The following is a 12,744-nucleotide window of genomic DNA, read 5'->3' on the forward strand; positions in this document are numbered from 1 at the left end:
TTATGCACTTGTAAGCGCTGGAGGACTTGCATTGAGCGTGGGGGAGACTATGTTCAAAAGTGATACAGCTTTGTACCACTTCTGCACAATAAATAATATTTAAAAAATATTTAAGGTTTTCATTTGACTCACCCTCGTATATTGTGCGTGGAGCAAGCTATTAGGAAAACTGGATTCAGTGAAACAAGTGTGAAGGCTGGGCACATGAGATCTGTGTGGAAGTTCAGGACTTATTTTTTTACTTTTGTGATCTCTGTAAGCTAAATAATTCTTAGGGTAAATGAGCTATAATATGTAATACATTGTGTATAGTATTAAACAATAAAACTTTTATTGGAAACAATGTTTTTAATTTATAAACATAATCATATTGGTGTGGTCCATACTACCCACCAATTTTTAAAAGGCCCAAAATGCAAGGTTAATTCTAATTACATTTTGTGTATTGTTCCCTTCATATATTCCTAAATATATTTTTATTACTTAGATGAAAGAAGCAGAAAATATGATTTTTTCGCTCGTAACTAAGTTAAGCTACAAATATATTTTGTAATGTACATTTTTCCTTAAATGGCCCACAATACTCGCCGTTCCCCTATGTGTGTAGGTCTACACAGAGGAGCCAAAACTGTGTGACTTCCTGCTTAAAAGCCTGTTGGTCCACTTTTGGATCGCTGTGCAACAGCAGTTCTGCGTGGAATGGATCCAACAAATCCCTGGTAGGATTGCAAAGGTATGTGGCATGAGGTGTTTACGTATAGGTCACGCAGTTCCTGTAAATTAGTGGCACATGATTTATGGGTGCGTGGATGGTGCTCTGTATCGTCGCAGGCAAATTTACTGCCCAAGACATCAACTTGAGTTCAGTGCCACTCTGCTCACACAAATGCACGATTCTGGCCGTGTGACACGAACAATTATCCTGCTGGAACATGCCACTGCCGTCACTGAAAACATCAAGCATGAAGGGATGCCCGTGGTTTGCAATAATGTTCTACGTGAACAGCTGTCATCTTGCCTTCGATTACTACAACAGATCCTAAGGAAGACCAAACCAGTGGCCCTAATTAGTAAACTGTACAGTACAAGAAGGATTGAAAAATATTTTGAATTGTTGTAAGGGAAAGGTTTTTATTGTATTCGCTTAGCTGACACAAGTATTTGAAAACACAAAATTGAGTGGACAGCCTTAAAAAGAACTCAATGAGATTTTGGTATTCATTTTTGACGTAGGTTGTCGAAACTCTTACTGCAATTTTGGCAATTTCTGCATATTCTTGCCGAACAGTTATCCAGAACGATACCAATGGTGTTGTTTCGAAAACCAATTTTATAGTCTGGTCACATGATAGTTTAGTTAGCGAATATTCTTCACTTGATAACATTTTCAACTTTTTTTAGCAGTCTTCTTTAAAGGAATTTCTGAGCCATTGGATTTCACCCTTAACTTCAGGGAATTAGTTCCTAAAACAATTATGAAAAGGCTTAGATATTGCACTGGTAAGTCTAGTTAGTAGATTTCACATTAATGAGAATGAGAAATAAAATGTAAAATCACCATATAAGATTATTATTAATTTTAAAAACCATAATGTTTGAAAACTGTTTTGAATAACGTTAATGTTTGAAGAACATTAGTGTTTACAATTAGGCCTATTACAGTATTTGCATAGAATTTAGGAAAATAAGTAGTTTTAAATTGCTGAGGATGGAGGTGAAAGATTTGAGATGATCTTTTATGGATGTAGCTGTTATTCTACCAACTTCGACTTCCTTGGTTTCCAGAAATCTATAAGCCAGGAAATACGTCGAAGGAATCCTGTTTCACTATTTGAACCCAAAGTCGAATGTTAATTGTCGTTGCTTTTACTCTGTCTTGCATAAAACAAGACTTATGACTATTCTTACACTGTAGAGTTAAATTAAAAGCGTTGAGGGCACCGAAAATATCCGCCAAATTTGCCAACTTTGTCGATCAGTTTTTATGGTGGTGTTGTGGTTGTATACATGGGAGACCCCTGGAGATACTAAAAGGTGTCAGATAGATTATATAATGGTAAGATAGAGATTTAGAAACCAGATTTTAAATTGTAAGACATTTCCAGGGGCAGATGTGGACTCTGACCACAATCTATTGGTTATGAACTGTAGATTAAAACTGAAGAAACTACAAAAAGGAGGGAATTTAAGGAGATGGGACCTGGATAAACTGAAAGAACGGGAGGTTGTAAGGAGTTTCATGGAGAGCATAAGGGAACAATTGACAGGAATGGGGAAAACAAATACAGTAGAAGAAGATTGGGTAGCTTTGAGGGATGAGGTAGTGAAGACAGCAGAGGATCAAGTAGGTAAAAAGACGAAGGCTAGTAGAAATCCTTGGGTAACACAAGAGATACTGAATCAATTGATGAAAGGAGAAATTACAAAAATGCAGTAAGTGAAGCAGGCAAAAAGGAATACAAACGTCTCAAAAATGAGATCGACAGGAAGTGCAAAATGGCTAAGAAGGGATGGCAAGCGGACAAATGTGCGGATGTAGAGGCTTATCTCACTAGGGGTAAGATAGATACTGCCTACAGGAAAATTAAAGAGATCTTTGGAGAAAAGAGAACCACTTGCATGAGTATCAAGAGCTCAGATGGAAACCCAGTTCTAAGCAAAGAAGCGAAAGCAGAAGGGTGGAAGGAGTATATAGAGGGTCTATACAAGGGCGATGTACTTAAGGGCAATATTATGGAAATGGAAGAGGATGTAGATGAAGATGAGATGGGAGATACGATACTGCGTGCAGAGTTTGACAGAGCACTGAAAGACCTGAGTCGAAACAAGGCCCCGGGAGTTGAGAACATTCCATTAGAACTACTCACAGCGTTGGGAGAGCCAGTCCTGACAAAACTCTACCATCTGGTGAGCAAAATGTGTGAGGCAGGTGAAATTCCCTCAGACATCAAGAAGAATATAGTATTCCAATCCCAAATAATGCAGGTGTTGACAGGTGTGAAAATTACCGAACTATCAATTTAATAAGTCACAGCTGCAAAATACTAACGTGAATTATGTACAGGCAATCGGAAAAACTGGTAGAACCCGACCTCGGGGAATATCAGTTTGTATTCCGTAGAAATGTTGGAACACGTGAGGCAATACTGACCCTACGACTTATCTTAGAAGGAAGATTAAGGAAAGGCGAACCTACGTTTCTAGCATTTGTAGACTTAGAGAATGCTTTTGACAATGTTGACTGGAATACTCTCTTTCATATTCTGAAGGTGTCAAGGGTAAAGTACAGGGAGCGAAATGCTATTTACAATTTGTACAGAAACCAGATGGCATTATAAGAGTCGAGGGACATGAAAGGGAAGCAGTGCTTGGGAAGGGAGTGACACAGGGTTGTAGCCTCTCCCCGATGCTATTCAATCTGTATATTGAGCAAGCAGTAAAGGAAACAAAAAAAAAGTTTGGAGTAGGTATTAAAATCCATGGAGAAGAAATAAAAACTTTAAGGTTTGCCGACGACACTAATTCTGTCAGAGACAGCAAAGGACTTGGAAGAGCAGTTGAATGAAATGGACAGTGTCTTGAAAGGAGGGTATAAGATGAACATCAACAAAAGCAAAACAAGGATAATGGAATAAAAACTTTGAGGTTCGCCGATGACATTGTAATTCTGTCAGAAACAGCAAAGGACTTGGAAGAGCAATTGAACGGAATGGACAGTGTCTTGAAAGAAGGATATAAGATGAACATCAACAAAAGCAAAACAAGGATAATGGAATGTAGTCGAATTAAGTTGGGTGATGCTGAGGGAATTAGATTAGGAAATGAGACTCTTAAAGTAGTAAAGGAGTTTTGCTATTTGGGGAGCAAAGTAACTGATGATGATCGAAGTAGAGATGATATAAAATGTAGACTGGGAATGGCAAGGAAAGCGTTTCTGAAGAAGGGAAATTTGTTAACATAGAGTATAGATTTAAGTGTCAGGAAGTCGTTTCTGAAAGTATTTGTATGGAGTGTACCCACATATGAAAGTGAAGCATGGACGATGTATACAGGGTTATTACAAGTGATTGAAGCGATTTCACAGCTCTACAATAACTTTATTATTTGAGATATTTTCACAATGCTTTGCACACACATACAAAAACTCAAAAAGTTTTTTTAGGCATTCACAAATGTTCGATATGTGCCCCTTTAGTGATTCGGCAGACATCAAGCCTATAATCAAGTTCCTCCCACACTCGGCGCAGCATGTCCCCATCGATGAGTTCGAAAGCATTGTTGATGCGGGCTCGCAGTTCTGGCACGTTTCTTGGTAGAGGAGGTTTAAACACTGAATCTTTCACATCATTATGTGTGAAACTTGCCCACACGCGTTCAACCGTTTCTTCGCTCACTGCAGGCCGACCCATTGATTTCCCCTTACAGAGGCATCCAGAAGCTTTAAACTGCGCATACCATCGCCGAATGGAGTTAGCAGTTGGTGGATCTTTGTTGAACTTCGTCCTGAAGTGTCGTTGCAATGTTATGACTGACTGATGTGAGTGCATTTCAAGCACGACATACGCTTTCTCGGCTCCTGTCGCCATTTTGTCTCACTGCGCTCTCGAGCGCTCTGGCGGCAGAAACCTGAAGTGTGGCTTCAGCCGAACAAAACTTTATGAGTTTTTCTACGTATCTGTAGTGTGTCGTGACCATATATCAATGAATGGAGCTACAGTGAATTTATGAAATCGCTTCAATCATTTGTAATAGCCCTGTAGTTTGGACAAGAAGAGAATAGAAGCTTTCGAAATGTGGTGCTACAGAGTAATGCTGAAGATTAGATAGGTAGATCACATAACTAATGAGAAGGTATTGAATAGAATTGGGGAGAAGAGAAGTTTGTGGACAACTTGACCAGAAGAAGGGATCGGTTGGTAGGACATGTTCTGAGGCATCAAGGGATCTCCAGTTTAGTATTGGAGGCCATCGTGGAGGGTAAAAATCGTAGAGGGAGACCAAGAGATGAATACACTAAGCAGATTCAGAAGGATGTAGGCTGCAGTAGGTACTGGGAGATGAAGAAGCTTGCACAGGATAGAGTAGCATGGAGAGCTGTATCAAACCAGTCTCAGGACTGAAGACAACGACAACAACAGTGGTTAATGCCCTCAACTCGCATCTCAGAGACCCGGGTTCTATTCTCGTTCTTGGCCAAGCAGATATCGGTTTTGTGGGGTCACCCAAATCAATTCAAGGAAATGACGCCATGGTCCGTTTAAAGGGTCATGGTCTCTTCCTTTACCTCTAGCAGTAACAAATCCGAGCAGAGCCCTGTCTCTGATAACCTTAGGTATGGACCGGGCGTCAAATACCGATCCTCCTTCCTTCCTTCGTGTTGCGTCTGGATATTACATGAGCAAATACATGTCGATCGTTCTTGTGAACAATTGTGTCCAAGAAACAACAAAGCGACAAATTACGATCGGGCTGTTTCATGTCATGTGGTCACGCCATGAGCAGCCAGCCATAGCCAAGACTGTGGGCCAGCTCCATAGCGCAGCCTGTAGGGATGTACGCTTCCAGACGCATGACCGCACACAATATCTGTAGTTTTCAAAACTTGGAAAAATACTATATAGAATAGCGTCAGGGCATTTCAACTCTTATGTCATTCTGTACTCGCTGATGCTGACTAACGACGCAGCTCCTGAAGTTCCGATAATTCTATCCTTGTCTTCGACTCTCGATCAGAGTTCACGTTTCAGTGCCACTCAGGGTTGGGAACCGCTGGCCTAATGGTACCACCACCATTCTGTTTTCGTGGCGCGGTGCGTGTTTCGAGCAGCCGTTCGCTTTGGCGACAGCCTGTCCGGACACGATTGGTATAACAAGAAATGTGATTTAGTCGACCAGGCATCATGTTTCCAGTAATTTACGGCCTAATCTTCATGATCTTGTACCCAGTGCTATAGTAACTGACGGTGTCACTGAGTCAACTTGGGAACACGTACAGCTCGTCGGCTGCCGAGCTTTATGTTCACTAACATGCTCTGACCTGTGTGCTCCGAAACACTCGACCCTGTTGCAGCAATGTTCCCTGTCGTCAGACCTACCACGGATCGCCACATCTTACTTTACAGAGAGGGCTTCTCTCCGACATGGAAGTTCTGTGACGAGGTCTTGTCGTCTACTCCTGGTTTCACCGTCGTAATTTCCATAGACTCTCACGACAACATACGCGAACAGTCGACCAGCATCGCCATTTCCGAAATTCTCATTCGCAGACGCCGGGTCACAAGAATTTGCTCCTTCTAGGAACGGCATATTTGAGTGGTTAAAAATGGCTCTGAGCACTATGGGACTCAACTGCTGAGGTCATTAGTCCCCTAGAACTTAGAACTAGTTAAACCTAACTAACCTAAGGACACCACAAACATCCATGCCCGAGGCAGGATTCGAACCTGCGACCGTAGCGGTCTTGCGGTTCCAGACTGCAGCGCCTTTAACCGCACGGCCACATATTTGAGTGGTTTTCTCAATTTTCTGCCCTTGTTGTTGTTGTGGTCTTCAGTCCTGACACTGGTTTGATGCAGCTCTCCATGCTAATCTATCCTGTGCAAACTCCTTCATCTCCCAGTACCTACTGCAACCTACATCCTTCTGAATGTGCCTAGTGTATTCATCTCTTGGTCTCCCTCTACGATTTTTACCCACCACGCTGCCCTCCAATGCTAAATTTGTGATCCCTTGATGCCTCAGGACATGCCCTACCAACCGGTCCCTTATTCTCGTCAAGTTGTCCCACAAACTCCTCTTCTCCCCAATTCTAGTCAATACCTCCTCATTAGTTACGTGATCTACCCACCTAATCTTCAACATTCTTCTGTAGCACCACATTTCGAAAGCTTCTATTCTCTTCTTGTCCAAACTACTTATTGTCCATGTTTCACTTTCATACATGGCTACACTGCATACAAATACTTTCAGAAACGACTTCCTGACACTTAAATCTATACTCGATGTAAACAAATTCCTCTTCTTCAGAAACGCTTTCCTTGCCATTGCCAGTCTACATTTTATATCCTCTCTACTTCGACCATCTTCAGTTATTTTGCTTCCCAAATAGCAAAACTCCTTTACTACTTTAAGTGTCTCATTTCCTGATCTAATTCCCTCAGCATCACCCGACTTAATTCGACTACATTCCATTACTCTTGTTTTGCTTTTGTTGATGTTCATCTTATATCCTCCTTTCAAGACACTGTCCATTCCGTTCAACTGCTCTTCCAAGTCCTTTGCTGTTTCTGACAGAATTACAATGTCATCAGCGAACCTCAAAGTTTTTATTTCTCCTCCCCGGATTTTAATACCTACTCCAAATTTTTCTCTTGTTTCCTTTACTGCTTGCTCAATATACAGATTGAATAACATCGGGGATAGGCTACTACCCTGTCTCACTCCCTTCCCAACCACTGCTTCCCTTTCATGTCCCTCGACTCTTAACTGCCCCCTTTTTTCTGTACAAATTGTAAATAGCATTTCGCTCCCTGTATATTATCCCTGCCACCTTTAGAATTTGAAAGAGAGTATTCCAGTCAACATTGTCAAACGCTTTCTCTAAGTCTATAAATGCTAGAAACGTAGGTTTGCCTTTTCTTAATCTAGCTTCTAAGATAAGTCGTAAGGTCAGTATTGCCTCACGTGTTCCAACATTTCTACGGAATCTAAACTGATCTTCCCCGATGTCGGTTTCTACCAGTTTTTCCATTCGTTTGTAACTAATTCGTGCTAGTATTTTAAAGCTGTGACTTATTATTTTTTTATATTTATTTCTGCCCTTATCGCCGCTAAAACGATCCCCACTCTTCCCTGCTCTGCTTACACAGGGTGAACAGGGTGAAAACCGACAAAATGCAGGACGGATTCCTCGCTGGAAATGGAGGAAAAGTCCTATAAACATGTGTCCAGAAACGGACAGTGTGCATGCAACAACAACGAATCGTCCAGGAAAATAGTACAAAGCTGCATCGACCACACGTCACAACAGAGGTCCATAGTGGCCTCTATGGGATGCCATGCACTCGTTCACACGTCGCATCATGGATTGCCGGAGTCTCGCAGGTTCCGACCTATCTCCGAATAGCATCACAGGCGTCTTGTACACGCTGTTGAAAGGTCTGCACATCAGAAACTGTTTCAGCATACACGACGTTTTCAGATATCAAGAGGTAAAAATCCAGGGTGTTTAAGCCCGGTGATCTAGCAGGTCATGGTACAGGGCCTCCGTGTACCATCCAACATCTGGGGAAGATGTTCTTTAGATGTCGGCAAATTCTAAAGCGGAAATGGGGTGATGCTCCATCATGCAGAAATCACATAACTCGTCGGACTGCCAAAGGCACATTCTCATGCAGCCCTGGCAGAGTATTCGGCATGAAGTCCAAGAATGTTCTTCCGTCGAGGCGTTGTAGAATAACTGGTTCAGGAATGTGGACGCCAAGAATCCCTGCCCACATTTTGATGCTGAACAGATGGTGACGAGATGCCCCAACCATTCCCTAAGGATTGGCTGAAGCCCACAGTCGTTTAATGAACAAAGTAAGAGAATATGGACTATCAGACCAATTGTGTGATTGGATTGAAGAGTTCCTAGATAACAGAACGCAGCATGTCATTCTCAATGGAGAGAAGTCTTCCGAAGTAAGAGTGATTTCAGGTGTGCCGCAGGGGAGTGCCATAGGACCGTTGCTATTCACAGTATACATAAAAGACCTTGTGGATGACATCGGAAGTTCACTGAGGCTTTTTGCAGATGATGCTGTGGTGTATCGAGAGGTTGTAACAATGGAAAATTGTACTGAAATGCAGGAGGATCTGCAGCGAATTGACGCATGGTGCAGGGAATGGCAATTGAATCTCAATGTAGACAAGTGTAATGTGCTGCGAATACTTAGAAAGATAGATACCTTATCATTTAGCTACAAAATAGCAGGTCAGCAACTGGAAGCAGTTAATTCCATAAATTATCTGGTAGTATGCATTAGGAGTGATTTAAAATGGAATGATCATACATATAAAGTTGATCGTCGGTAAAGCAGATGCCACTGAGATTCATTGGAAGAATCCTAAGGAAATGCAATCCGAAAACAAAGGAATAGGTTACAGTACGCTTGTTCGCCCACTGCTTGAATACTGCTCACCAGTGTGGGATACGTACCAGATAGGGTTGATAGAAGAGATAGAGAAGATCCAACGGAGAGCAGCGCGCTTCGTTACAGGATCATTTAGTAATCGCGAAAGCGTTACGGAGATGATAGATAAACTCCAGTGGAAGACTCTGCAGGAGAGACGCTCAGTAGCTCGGTACGGGCTTTTGTTAAAATTTCGAGAACATACCTTCACCGAAGAGTCAAGCAGTACATTGGTCCCTCCTACGTATATCTCGCGAAGAGACCATGAGGATAAAATCAGAGAGATTAGAGCCCACACAGAAGCATACCGACAATCCTTCTTTCCACGGACAATATCGGACTGGAATAGAATGGAGAACCGATAGAGGTACTCAAGGTACCCTCCGCCACACACCGTCAGGTGGCTTGCGGAGTATGGAAGTAGATGTAGATGTAGATGATTATACAGATGGTTATGATATCAGTTCTGTTAAAGATTGCTTTGTAGGTAAAGAAGACTGATGACAGAAATCCAATAATTGTGATGGTCTGGGTCAAAAACCATCGACAAAATCCTTCCCGTTGAGGGAAATCCGCTGTCGATAATACTTGCACGCGTTGCAGGTGACAGAGATTGTAGAGGCTGCCAATTAGGATGTACATAATCGTACTTTGGTTTACACCATGTTGCCGAGCCACTTTCTGGAACTTATACTAGGATTCGCCTCCTCTGTATCCTGTAGAAGCCGATTCTCTAAATTTCATGTACGTTCAGTCCGCCGCCTCCTGCACGTTCGTCTGTCTGAAACGACCCGCGAGCTCACAAACGCCCAGAAAAGGCTTGAAATGTTATGTGATGTGGCTGGTGTCTGTGTGGGCACTTAATTTGGCACAGCCGTGCTGCCTCTCGACTGTTTCTAAACGCTTGGCCGTCAACAAACACACTCTCGGCTTGTTTCCGACACGGATACTAGACCATTTTGCATCTTACAGGTGGCTGCGTCAGTCAACACACAAGGAACACACGGCATGTACTCTGAGAAACTTTCATTCTTCAGCGCCATCTACTGCAGCAAAGATGCGTTTCCGGACACACGTTCATAGGGCCTTTCTTCCTCCATTTGCAGTCTGGAATCCGTCCCTACAGTTTGTCGGCTTTATTAATTTTCGCCCTGTGTGATTACCTTGCCATGTGACGTGCCCGCAACACCAACATGTAGCATTTAGTGTCGTTGTGGACAGTAGCCATAACGTTTTTGCTCGTCAGTGTAGATTCTGCAACAAAGCGAACTACTGTACCCTTCTCACCTCATCAAGAGCTGATATTTGGTCCAGCGCTTAAGATAAGACCTCTTCTCATCAAGTAAGTGGCACTCGATTGAATCTGGCGCATAGAATAAGTATGTCTGCATCTGAAGGTGTAGAGTAAGGGAAAAAAAGTGGTCATCGTCTCTTTCTGTTATGCAGTGTATCTGGTTTCATTTGACAGTAGTACAAGGGTTTTTCCTAACTGGGAAGATTGAAACTGGATGCACTCAGCCTTGCAAGACCAGATGAAGAACTACTTTAAATAGAAGTAACAGCTCGAATGTTTGGGAAACTGACAACTCCTGTAAGAACAGTGACATAACTTCATGATCCACCAAATTCCATCCGAATGGCGCCATTTAGTAAAAGTTGATACGGTGGCCGCTACGTTAATGTGGTTCTGTGAGCATGATCGGAGAATTACTTTTTATCTCAACATACTCTAATCTTCAGGATTCTGATCTCAATCTTAAAAAACAGAACCCTTTTAGGATCACTTTTTTGTCAGTTTGTCTGCTTGTTTTTCTGTCTGTCATACTGTTAAGACACCTTTTACTCTAGAACTGAGCTCTACGTTCCCTTGGCTGTGTGTAACGTTTAAGCTTCTAAGTCAATGCGATCAAAAGATACACCCATTAATGGCACATATTTCGATACTCGCAAACTCACTTATCAGAATCTGTAGGGTACTTCCTATGGACACATATCGTGTACTATGATAAAAAGCGAAGTTTCACAGTTCAAGTAAAGAAAAAATCCGCAAATTGTTAATTTGTAATTATATCACACGTAAAAGTTTTTCTTCCATCTGTTGCCCACTTGTTTGTTCGTCCGTCTGTTAAGTTCCCTCTTCATCGTGAACGGGTAGCGGTATCGGTCTAAAATTTTTGTCAGGCTTCTAAGTTAATGCAATAAAAAGACAGTCACATATGTCACGTATTTTGACTGATTCGACATAAATACGGATCTCAGCCGCAATTGGGCACTGAGTTAAATTCAGTGGCAAAAAGCTAAACTTTATGCCGGACCAGAAGTCTAACCAAAATTTCTTGTTTTACGCTAGTGAGCACCTTAACCACTTCAGCTATCCTCACATGCTTCCCATGCAAGCCAAAGTCCCAACTTGTCACACACTGCACATGTAGCGTCCACCATCCATTATCTTCACTGCGCACAGCTTTTCCTGATTTCCGCGCAGGTGTTCGGACGTAGTGTGCAACACCACTGAAATTATCATTACCATAGATATACATATTTACTATTATACATGTGATGGCTGTTCTGTCGGACTTGTCTGGTAGAACAGACACGACACATTTAACAACATATTTTGATACTCGTAAACGCACTCATAAAAACCTATAAATGAATAACTTATCTAGGTTGATTCTGTTGCCCCTAACGATATCGTATTACACAATACACACTAGGTTTGTATCACGAACGGTATCCAGATAGGCGACAGGTTCGAATCCTGCCTCGGGCATGGATGTGTGTGATGTCCTTAGGTTAGTTAGATTTTAGTAATTCTAAGTTCTATGGGACTGATGATGTCAGATGTTAAGTCCCATAGTACTCAGAGCCATTTGAACTATAAAAAACACGAGGGTTGGTCAGAGTTACAAGATATTCTTGGACCAAGATACAGTTTAAGTCTGCCATACCTATGAATGTGTCTCCCGTCTTCCTTTGTGTAATTAGCGGTATAGTCATTCGGGTTTTGGATGTATCTGTCAATTTATTACGTTTATAATACTTAATGTTCCGTAAATGATTCCGAAAAGTTGTTTATGCGGTGTATACCACCATCAGAAATAATGGTAAGGTTATTCTGTTTATAATACTTAATCTTACTTAAATGGTACAGAACTGTTCTCTTACATTGTGTGTCTCACCACCGAAAACAACGAAACTAAGACGAGGTCTGAAAATGGAAGGTATGGAAGTAACACATTTCTGGTATATATGGCAATGAAAAGATTAATATTGTTAACGTGCAAAAGCAGTTTCATAAACAATATTTGTACACTTGGTCTAAGATATCTTCGTATACTTCACCAATTATTCTGTGACATTTGACAATGTGCTTCACATCTAAAAGCGAACTGGTCAACAACATTGTTCTGTCATGTGGGGTTGCATAAAACGATGCTGGTGGGGGTGGCTGAATCAACCTGCATATACGACAGTCCGTGTGGTCTAGCTTTAAGGTGCGTGTCTGGAAACTGAATGGTAGCTGAATCGAATCTCGGTCGGACCACGGACTTTTCAGTCATTGTTTTAA

The 12,744-nt window shown here is 41.8% G+C and overlaps 1 protein-coding gene across 2 annotated transcripts in view; it reads left to right on the forward strand.

The window, feature by feature from the left end:
* Window positions 1-12,744, forward strand: part of LOC124551026 (caspase-1-like) — a 134,194-nt gene that overhangs the window by 50,438 nt on the left and 71,012 nt on the right. Inside the window, exon 4 of one of the 2 annotated variants that reach the window (XM_047125878.1) lies at window positions 608-733. The exons of the other annotated variant lie outside the window; for it this stretch is intronic. Within the exon in view, the coding sequence (XP_046981834.1) occupies window positions 608-733 (126 nt within the window). The remainder of the gene's footprint in view (window positions 1-607; window positions 734-12,744) is intronic. 2 annotated transcript variants of the gene reach the window in all.

This window comes from Schistocerca americana, chromosome 1 (assembly GCF_021461395.2).
Source record: "Schistocerca americana isolate TAMUIC-IGC-003095 chromosome 1, iqSchAmer2.1, whole genome shotgun sequence".
NCBI lineage: Eukaryota > Metazoa > Arthropoda > Insecta > Orthoptera > Acrididae > Schistocerca > Schistocerca americana.